The sequence below is a fragment of the Antrostomus carolinensis genome, unplaced genomic scaffold (assembly GCF_000700745.2).
Source record: "Antrostomus carolinensis isolate BGI_N321 unplaced genomic scaffold, ASM70074v2 scaffold35786, whole genome shotgun sequence".
NCBI classification, from domain to species: Eukaryota; Metazoa; Chordata; class Aves; order Caprimulgiformes; family Caprimulgidae; genus Antrostomus; species Antrostomus carolinensis.
Genome location: NW_010322014.1, coordinates 1 through 11,232, shown reverse-complemented (window position 1 = coordinate 11,232; position 11,232 = coordinate 1). Strand labels below are relative to the sequence as shown.

General features: G+C 41.7%; 1 protein-coding gene across 1 annotated transcript; it reads right to left on the bottom strand.

Moving 5' to 3' along the window:
- Positions 1-87: 87 nt before the first annotated feature.
- Positions 88-7,313, bottom strand: LOC104526604 (receptor-type tyrosine-protein phosphatase epsilon-like; the record flags this gene model as incomplete). The annotated part of the gene is made up of 6 exons (XM_010170113.1): positions 88-213; positions 1,229-1,363; positions 2,266-2,342; positions 3,390-3,483; positions 6,239-6,388; positions 7,178-7,313. Coding segments are annotated over 6 exons (718 nt in total), but the record flags the coding sequence as incomplete, so codon positions are not given.
- Positions 7,314-11,232: the final 3,919 nt, after the last annotated feature.

The following is an 11,232-nucleotide window of genomic DNA, read 5'->3' as shown; positions in this document are numbered from 1 at the left end:
AAAAAATAAAAATAAATAATAAAAAATAAAAATAAAAAAATAGATAAAAATAAAAATAAGAATAGCCTTTTAATTTAAAAACATTACCTGATTGTAGGTAATGATGAAGTCCCTTACGCTTATGGCATCTATCAGGCTGTCATTCTTTATTTCTACAGTTATCTCTCCGTGAGTTACAGAGCCCTCTGATGGCCAGTACTGGCAGCATTTTTCCTGCAAAATTGAGAGAAAATTGTCAACATTCCTTGAAAGTTTTTTTCCAGTTATCTACGTTAGCATGAATCTCTGCTCTCGGAGGTGACAGACAGTAATGTTTTCTAAACACTTGGTAATGAAAAGGCTAAGAATCAAGAACACAGTAATAGAATAATTCTCTAATATAAACCATGAAAATGAAAAAGGTTTAGGAGTCATAGATGATAAATAGTGCTTTAAAACAGATTATAATAAAATAAGTAATTATTCTCATTAATTAATGATGGAGAGGTTTGGAATAAGCCACTGGAGCTTATACTGGCAGAAGAGGGAGGGAAGTTTTCACAAAAGCTTTGTCCAGCTGTTCCCAAATCCCAACCTCAGGCATCCCTACACATTTGGTGTTTTTAATGTGAACGGGGCCCTTTCACAAACCATAATTTTCAGTAGTTTTGGTGGGTTTTCTGACAATTCAAAAGCAGCAACGTCAGCCCCCACCAAAGAGAGCAGCAAGTGCTCATTTGAGGAAAGGCAAAAAAAATCTGGTATCCCTAGAATTTGGAGGCAACACAGGTTCTGGAATATTAATAATAATATTTTAGAGGTGTTAACAGCAACAGCATCGTAGTGGTTGGAAAAGACCTTTAAGATCATCGAGTCCAACCATAAACCCAACATGACCAATTCCACCTCTAAACCATGTCCCTCAGCACCTTGTTTACCCCTCTGTTAAATCCCACCAGGGACAGTGACCCCACCACCTCCTTGGGCAGCCTGTTCCAATGCCTGACAACCCTTTGGGTGAAGAAATTCTTCCTCACATCCCATCTCAACTGCCCTGGGCACAACTGGAGCCCATTTCCTCTTGTCCTGTCCCTTGTTCCTTGGTTGGACAGACCCACCCCCACCTCTCTCCACCCTCCTTGCAGGGAGTTGGACAGAGCCAGAAGGTCTCCCCTCAGCCTCCCCTCAGCAGCTTTGCTCTGGACCTGGCAGCTGTAGGACACATACCTGGCAGCTGTAGGACACATACCTGCTCCCTCTCTTGAACCTCTGTGAGCATAACGATGGTGTGGCACTTCCACTCCCACACCATCCTCCAGAAATCCTCCACCGTGTGTGGAAGTGGTCCCTGGGTGGCAATGAAATAATCCTTCTGGCGATAACCCTGTGGAGAAAGACCAGGACACCTTTATCTCGTGACACAAGGTGATGGTTGGAGAGGAGCTGGCTACTTAAACCAGCTCTTCCCATGAGCCCTGCTGTTACTGGTGACACTGAGCCCACCCAATTCCTGCTCATTGCTAGAAATGAAGGAAAAAATCCCTCAAATTCCCAATCCTGAGTGGTGTTTTATGACTTTTTACAGTCATGGCTGAAGGGATGAAATTCTGCAGTAACAGGTAGCTGAAAGGATTTCACAATTATCATAATTCTCCAGTAAACCCAAGAGCTGCAGCTGTCAACTCAACTTTTGAGCCGCAGTTCTATTTACGTACCGCTGTGAGCTTCCTAGCTGGAGGATCCAGTCCTCAATCACTAATAGGGTTTTACTGCTTAAGGATATAATTAATTACCATATTTAAATCAAAATAAGATACACTGGAAGGTGTTGCCAAAGTTCCAACAAGAAGCTGGGAACAAAATTAGGATTTACCACAGATCTGCCCAGATAAACCCTGGCTCCCAAACACCAGGACAGCCTTTCCCCATGCTAAATATGGATTGTTTTTTTTCCTTTTTAAGTTACAAGAGCACATATTTGTATCCATTAACCTGAATGCAGATAACAGAACAGTTGGATATTAGTTGTACAGCTGAATTTTTTATTCACTGCCTGTTAGAATTTAATAAAAAACCTTAGCTTAAAAATCTAAGAATATTTAAATGACACAGCCATTGGTAAGAAAACTGAAAACACCCAATAAGAAATCTATCTGGAATATATAAGCCAACCCCACGTTCTTCATAAGCCAAGTTGATTGTGCCTCTTTAACTTTAAAGACTTATTGGCAAAAGCAAATTATTTGACTTGCAATTTAAATACATGAAGATTTTTTTAATACGTACATCTATGAAGGAGGCATTGATGTAGTCTGTGTACTCTTGTCCTCTCTTCATCGACAGAATCACTCTATTAAAATCATCTGGGGGGGGAAAAAAGAAAGTCTAGTCTTACTTTTGTTAACTGTACATTGATTGCCCCATGATTATGTTTGTGAGAGAACAAAACCAACAACATCTTTTATCTGAAAGCCAAAGAGTGTCTCAAAAGTTCTTATCCAGGATTTAGTAAGAGTGGGGAGGGAGGTGACAGTTTTTCTGCTGTTGTTTTTCCATTCACACAGGTTATGGCAAGCAAGGTTGTGGAGCCTGGAGAAAAGGAGGCTGAGGGGAGACCTTCTGGCTCTGTCCAAGTCCCTGAAAGGAGGGTGGAGAGAGGTGGGGGTTGGTCTGTTCAACCAAGGAACAAGGGACAGGACAAGAGGAAATGGGCTCCAGTTGTGGCCAGGGCAGTTGAGATGGGATGTGAGGAAGAATTTCTTTGCTGCAAGGGTTCTGAGGCATTGGAAGGGGTTGCCCAGGGCAGTGGTGGAGTCCCCATCCCTGGAGGGATTGAAGAGTCGTGTAGACATAGTGCTGAGGGACATGGGTTAGTCGGGGACTTGTCAGTGTTGGGTTCATGGTTGGACTCGATGAGCTTAAAGGGCTTTTCCAATCGAGGTGATTTTGTGTGATTCTGTCTGAAATGTTCATTTTCAGGTGCAGACATCACAGTGCTGCTCCAGACTGTGCAAAGAATCACACAGAAAATATGCTGGTTGAAAAGGTGAAACTGCTGAATTATTTGATTCAGCTCTGAAAACAATATTTGATCATAATACATTTTACACTGAGGAAATAAAAATAATTCATTAAACTGTTTGCAGACACTTTATAAGGACATTACACTTTGTAAGAGTAATACACTTTCTAAGAGAGGACAGTGCTGTTTGTATCCACAAAACCAAAGGGAAGGTTAATGGGAATACCCCAAAAAATGTGTTCTAGCTAAAAATGAAGCAAAACCAAAAACTACCACTTTGGACACTGCAACAGCTTCGGAAAGCATCTGAATTTTACAGGCAAAGAAGTTTGTTGTGGTTTTTTTTTTTACAGCACTCATTTCTCTCTATAAAAAGCTGATCTCTTACATGGGATAATCTGGATGACTCGAGCTTTCTTCATATTTGCTGGAAGATTGCCAGTCCTCATGTTTTCCTTCATGATTCGAACGTTTGTTAACTTCTGTAATGAAACACACAGACGAGGATGAGAACTCAGTGGAACAGAAGCAGCTCTTGCTCACTGTATCCCACACTCAGAGGGTTCCTAAGTGTCTTTATTGGGTACAAACCAGTAATACAGTCAAAGAGAGACTGATTCATTACAAAAGTCACTTCATTGTCCTGTCTATAAAATTAATTATGAATAATAGTCATGGAATTTTTTCCTACTGATAAATCTGAATCTGAACATACCCCCAAGGCCTATCAATAACATTTAAGGGCTGAAAAATGACAGCAGATTTTAACATTTTGGGTCTGTTTGTTAGTTTTGGTTTTGAAGATGCTTTTGGACTGAGTGTGGCTTTCAGAACCACAACAGTATCCATTCCCTTTCTGTTTTTCTTAAATGTGACCATTGGAAACTCTGCTTCATAAAATCAGACATTTTTGAAAATAACTTTTGATTAAAAGGTCTGTATACCATTTTATCAAATTAATTTTATTTTTTTTTCTTTTCTAGACTGTACATAAGCCAAACACAACTGCTGGAACAGGCTTTTCATTTCCACGTTGTTCTCAAGTGCTGAAAAAAAATTCTCTTTTTTAGACTTCACTTCTTTTATGGTCAAAACACAAACTGAATTCATATGTGTTCATATTATTATTATTACAATCCTCTTCAGAGAATTAAAACCCTGGTTCTTTAGTCCTGGACTGTGCTTTCCCTGAGGCATAACAAGTTTGCAAGAGTTTATGGATTCCTGCACCAAATCCTGCACCTTGGCTTTGTGTATTTTCAATTTTAGCCAGTGAGGGGACTGTAGATACCCCTGGTATTTATTCAGTGTGTCCTGACAGCATTCCCAGGACACAGAAGACAAACACTGCTCTTGCCCCAACAATTTTTTTTATAGTAGAGATTACACACCTGTAAGATCGTGCCAGATAACACAACTATAATAAACTGCTTCTGCTGGGGTGGGAATTACCAGATAACGATCAGAGTTACACAGTTTCAGCAGCTATTTAATAAAAATTCAATTTACATTAAAATTAATTTAACTTTCAAACTACAAGTAGATTTTCAGGCACTTTGGTGTATTTGCCAGGTACTGAGATTCAGGATCATCTCTCAATTCCAGTAAAGTCTTTTAGTACTGGCAACAAACTATTAAAAAGAAACTCCAGCCTCTGAGAAACCACTTTTCAGCTCCTGTGTCATACTGGGTTCAACAGACTTTATGTCAGAGCCTCTCGTACCAGTTATAGCTCTGCTCTTGTTTTAGGTGGGCTCAGTGCTCCTGGGCCATCAAAATGCTTTTCAAAATCCATGGCAGAACTCAACGTTGCTCTCTGCACTGCAATGCAGTCTCACACAGTGGGCAGCAAAAACAAACTTAGGAATTCTAGAAAAAAGGCGAATATTCAATGTTTTCACTTACTTCCCTCAGACAGACCAATATTTTTGCTTTTTTAACTTGTTGCTCTATCATCAGACTTATTTTTACATCATTTTCTTTTCCCAGTTCCCAATTTCTGATTAAATGAATCCTTTAAAGGAAAGAGAGAACTCCACTTGACACCTAAATATCATTTAATGCTTTGGACCTATATGTAGAATAAATATTTTAGCCTAGCAGAAATCATAGAAAAGTTCTAACTATTCTCTCAGGACAATAAAGTCTATTTTAAACAATGACCACAATGATTGCTTTTTGCATTTGGGGTTCCTCCACTAAACAGAAATGCTTTGCTTCTTTTTTTTCCCCCTCTGATAGGTCTGGATATTCAACACAAGATGTGGAAACTCTCTGCAATCCTCTCTGCCATCAGTCATGACTGAGTTAACAAACCCGCTGAGATGCAAATCAGGTGCACGTCATCCAGCACCCTCTCTTCCAGCATTATCTGATCTGGCACCTAGTACCAGACCAACAGAATAATTCCCTTTTTCTTTCATAAACAAACAGCAAGCACAGAGGAAATGGTCCGTCAGACGACGTAGCTTTGAACGAGCAGTGGCAGAACAGGATGTTCAACAACAGCCCCATTCACCGACTCCGCAGGATCCACTCACAGCAAAATCAAAATAAAACAAGTTGTTCTGTTCTGATGGACATTTTAAGGTGCATCTGGAGTGTTGTGTCCAGTTCTGGGCTCCCCAGTTCGAGAGACAGGGATCTTCTGGAGAGGGTCCAGCGGAGGCTACAAAGATGATGAAGGGCCTGCAGCATCTCCCATGTGAGGAGAGGCTGAGAGAGCTGGGACTGTTCAGCCTGGAGAAGAGCAGCCTGAGAGGGGATCTGATCAATGTCTATAAAGATCTGAAATGTGGGGGCCAAATGGATGGGGCCGGGCTCTTCTCGGTGGTCCCCAGTGACAGGACAAGGGGCAATGGGCACAAGCTGGCATCTCAGATCCCGAATGTTCAGATTGACTTTTGTGAGTTTCATCTGAGGCTGCTCAAATAAGTGTCGGGTGGATTTTATAAGTGGAAAAGGAAAAAACTTCTTCACTGTGAGGGTGCCAGAGCCCTGGGACAGGCTGCCCAGAGAGGGTGTGGAGTCTCCATCTCTGGAGATGTTCAAACCCACCTGGACACTTTCCTGTGCAAAGTAGGGAACCTGCTTTATCAGGGGAGTTGGACTGGATGATCTCCTGGGGTCCCTTCCAACCCCCACCATTCTGTGATACTCTTCCTGCTTTTGAAGTATCTTTCTGGCTTAAATGTTTCCACACTTAGAAATCCTACAGCAAAGAACTTTCATACTTACTTTAAATTCTTCTTCGAGCCCTATTTTGACAAGGTTTGGTGCTGCGTTGTGTGACGTCTGCAGATGTTTTTCTAAGGATGACACGTCTAGCTCTGTGTCACCGTAGAGGTAGTATTCAAGTAAGGCTTGATAAATGAAGGAGTATTGCATCTGGAACCAACAAAAACCAGTCACATAAACATATAGAAAAGCGAGGACGTGAAACTATCAAATCTAATTTGTTCGGCCACCTACTAATTATCAAAATAGACCTTCAGCTCAAATTGTTTTCTTGTTACATCACAGAATCATAGAATCTTTTGGGTTGGAAGGGACCTTAAAACTCATCCAGTTCCAACCCCCCTGCCAGCAGCAGGGACACCTTCCACTAGACCAGGTTGCTCAAAGCCTCATCCAGCCTGGCCTTCAACACTTCCAGGGAGGAGCAGCCACAGCTTCTCTGGCCAACATGGGACACTGTCTCACCACCCTCACAGTGAAGAACTTCTTCCTAATATCTAATCTAAACCTCCCCTCTTTCAGTTTAAACCCATTTCCCCTTGTTCTGTCATTAACTGCCCTTATGAAAAGTCCTTCCCCAGCTTTCTTGTAGCCCCTTCAGGTACTGGGAGGCCACTATAAGATCTCCCCAGAGCCTTCTCTTCTCCAGGCTGAACAGCCCCAACTCTCTCAGCCTGTCACTTATATTCTCTAAAATTCCACTCTCTTATGCATGGGGAAACCTGGACATGATACCTAAAGATAATGTGCCTTACAGTGGTCTCCACAGCCCTAATATCTTCTTCCCCAACACCATCCTTCTGCTGGGCTTCATTCATGTTCCAGTTACCCAGAAAACAAAAAAAGACGCCCTGGGATGTGTATCAGAGTGAAAATACAGAAGCATATTCTCCTTTGACCACAAAAAGTTGTAATTTCAGCCCATGAAAGTTCACTTACGTCAGTCTGAACCATCTGCGGACGCTGATTCCGGATCCTTGAGACAAACTCAAAAACATCAACTTTCTGTTCCGCGTGCATCATGTCCATCATGGCATCGATAACGATGAAGGTGCCCGTGCGGCCCACGCCAGCGCTGGAAAAGGAAACAAAAACAAATAAACAAAAACAACAAAAAAGGGCAATTGAATGACAGGAATTGCTCCAGCAATGACACAGGTAGAACTGACGCTGTTTAGACTGGACTGAAATACTCACTGGGAAACAGAAAATCCCTTTTTTTTAACAGTGATAGCGACAAAATCACAGAATCACAGAATGTCGGGGATTGGAAGGAACCTCGAAAGATCATCCAGTCCAATCCCCCTGCCAGAGCAGGAACCTCAATGAGATCACACAGGAAGGCGTCCAGGCGGGTCTTGAATGTCTCCAGAGAAGGAGACTCCACACCCTCCCTGGGCAGCCTGTCCCAGGGCTCTGGCACCCTCACTGGAAAGAAGTTTCTTCTCCAGTTGAAGCAGAACCTCCTGTGTTCCAGCTCCCACCCATTGCCCCTTGTCCTACCATTGGGCATCACTGAGAAGAGCCTGGCTCCATCCTCCTGACATTCCCCCTTTACATATTTATAAACATTAATGAGGTCACCCCTCAGTCTCCTCTTTTCCAAGCTAAAGAGCCCCAGCTCCCTCAGCCTTTCCTCAGCAGGGAGATGCTCCACTCCCTCCATCATCGTGGTGGCTCTGTGCTGGACTCTCTCAAGGTTTTTAACATAAAAAAGTTTCTTCTTAACAGCTCAGAAATGATGAGAACAAAATTATATTAGAAAAGACCTTTGGAAGAAAATTCTACTTGACCAGCTATAATAATTTAGTTGAAGAAGAAATTTTAAATAGCTTTTCTTAATTTTCAGCTCTTTTCTGCATGGCTGCTGCCACATGCTAATTAGATAACAGTTATTTCTGACAATTCTGCACTTCCCAACATTGCCATCACCAAATATTTTCGGTTTTATATCCCACCAAAGCCACGAGAGGGAGCAAGACCATTATAAATTACACTGTTCCAGTGACTTACAGCTCTTCCTTACAGAGGAAAAGGGCATGGCATCCTGTGCTGGGCACTAACAGCTCTCCTTTAACCTTCTGTTACCTTAATTTGTACAGTAAGTGCTGGAATGTCCACAAACACCCTATGAAACACCATAAAAACCTCTCCCCCCATTCCAGCGTGCCCAAAGATCTATTTTCAGACAAAAAATGTCCATCTTTAAATAACAGCAGAAAAAAATATAAATAAATCATTGCATGCATTTCAGCCTGAGCTGGTTGAAGATGTTTCTGCTCACTGCAGGGGGGTTGGACCAGATGAACTTTAAAGGTCCCTCCCAACCCAAACCATTCTGTGATTCTCTGACATGACTTAGTTTGTATGTACACACACAATTTTAAAAGCAAACACCAGGTGAAACCAAAGCCCCCAAGCCCTCCTGTTAAGGAGGTCAGGAGGGATGACCAGGATGAGCAGACCCATGCAGTACCATGGTCCCTCCACTGAAATTTCACACAACTTCTTCACAGTGAACAATCCCACTATAACCTTCTGCCCCAAATCACTTTGTGTTTAATCACAGAATAATTGAATGGTTTTTGGGTTGGAAAGTATCTTAAAGCTCATCCATTTCCAACCCCCCTGCCATCAGCAGGGACACCTTCCACTAGACCAGGTTGCTCAAAGCCTCATCCAACCTGGCCTTCAACATTTCCAGGGAGGAGCAGCCACAGCTTCTCTGGGCAACCTGGGCCAGTGTCTCACCACCCTCACTGTAATCATCAGTTGGGCAGGATCCCCTCTCCCCTCACCCAGCCATGTCCTGGTCCAGCACTCCCACCCACTGGTCCCCTTGGTCCCTCTGCAGCCATTGACCATGGGCCACCACAGCTTCCCCCAGACAGGGGCCAGGGCTCCCTGTCCTCTCCTTTCATTCATGTTTGACCTCTGCCAACTCGAGTCCTACTGTCTTGCCTCTCAGTTGACAGAGATCTCCCCCTTCCTGATGTGTCCTGGAAGCCACCTCTGAGCACGGGCTGCTCCTTGCCAGTTCACACTTGTTTTCATCACTCCATCTTGTGAACTTTAACCCGCCGAGCTCCACGCTCAGCTTCCTCCCTTGACAGATCCAATCCCTTGTTACACATCCTTGTTCCCTCCCTGTGCCTCAAGGTCACCTCACTTCAGACCAGAGCTCAATTCAATCCTTGCATCTTCCTGCTAAAGCTGGCAAAGTCACCAACCTTCACGTTTGCTTTGGAAGTTCCCTGATTTTATCCGTCCTTAACCTCCTGTAGGCGATTCCCTTACTCATCTACCCCTCAATTTACCTCTTTGCTCACTGAAAAAAACCATATTTCTGAAAACTTCTGGGGAAAAAAAAAATAAATCAGAAATCTCCCTCCCTTTTACCTGCAATTCTTTACTTCCAAATACTAAATTAGCCTTTTATTAACTTCCAAAAGAATCCCATGGAGCAGATTTTGGGTGATATTTTCCTAAAAGCTCACCAAAATTGGACAGTTACTCACTATCGATGAGTTTCCCTTTCCTTTTTTTTTTTTCCCAACAATTCGACAGTGTCATATCCTGAACTGTAACGGAAATAAAGTGTCACCTCTTGTTCTTCATTACTAAAGGACACTGAAGTACTGCTCCAGCCCCCAGCACTGACACCTAACAGCGTCACCACGTTCCCTTGGGCCATTATATTTAAATCTCTGCTGATTTTTATTCAGATATATTTTATATTTGCCTTTATTTTGTCTTTATTTCTGCTGATTAAACTAAGCACAGAATTTCCTGCTGGTGTAAAATAAAGCTCAAAGCCAATATGAGTCTCCACAGAACATCATGGTAAAAAAAACAAACCTACCAAAAAAACACAGAATCACAGAAAGTTGGGGATTGGAAGGGACCTCAAAAGATCATCTAGTCCAATCCAAAAATATTGTGGGTTTATTAAAGAAAAGACTATGGGAGACTAATAAAACCTTTTTTTTTTTAAATGTTTTTCTTTAAGCCTCTTATGTATGACACCTGGGAGAGAAGATGAATCCTATCAAGGCAAGATCTGGATGGAAATGAAGAAAGAAAAAGGCTGGTTTGGTCAGGACAAATGTTCTTTTCCAGTAGTTCAAGCTTCAACAACTCTTGCAGAGTATTTCTAGATCTCTGACATAAACAAGAGAAAAAGAAACAAAGACAAGAATCTACAACCATTTCCTTAAAAAACAAAAACCCCAGAAAGACAAAGCTGCTGTTCTTCTCTTTTTCTGATAATGATAATTGTTTTTCTCTTTTCTTTTTCTGATAATGATAATTGCTCCTGAAAAGACACTTCTTGCTCAGTAGTGAGCTTCCAGTTGCTATAGGGATTGCAATTAATTCTTTTGAAAAGTGATCTGGAGTTTGTTTGTGCTTTCATCAATGTAAGATTTGAAACATTTCAGCACAAGCCTTTAAGAGCAGGAAGTTCATGTGTGTGTGTGACTGACCACACGAGTGGGAATATCTTCTGTATTGGTATGCAGGACATTTTTAAAATTGCAGCATTTAAGTCCCTTAAATGCAAGTCTTTACTTAAAACTTTCTAGGCATTTAATGGATAATTTACACAGCAAACTGCAATTTTATTGTGGGAGAAATGGGGGCTGAATTCTCAGAGGAGCAATTTAGTGGCAAAGGTCACAGATTTGTATCAAAAGTCTGTTTTTCTGACAAAGAACGTATTTATACCAAACACTGGATATCCCTCCTAGGTAAAATCCCTCCTATGTAAAAAAAACAAACAAACAAACAAAAAACCAAAACAAAAAAACCCCAACAAAACAAAAAAACCCCCAACAAAACAAAAAAACCCCGAACAAAACAACAACTTCTACTTGAGTACTGAAGTTCCAGTTTTTACCCTGGGATCTCAAGAAGCTTAGCACATTATTGCCCTTTATATACATACATATGTATTTTCATATATATATATTTATATATATATATATATTTATATA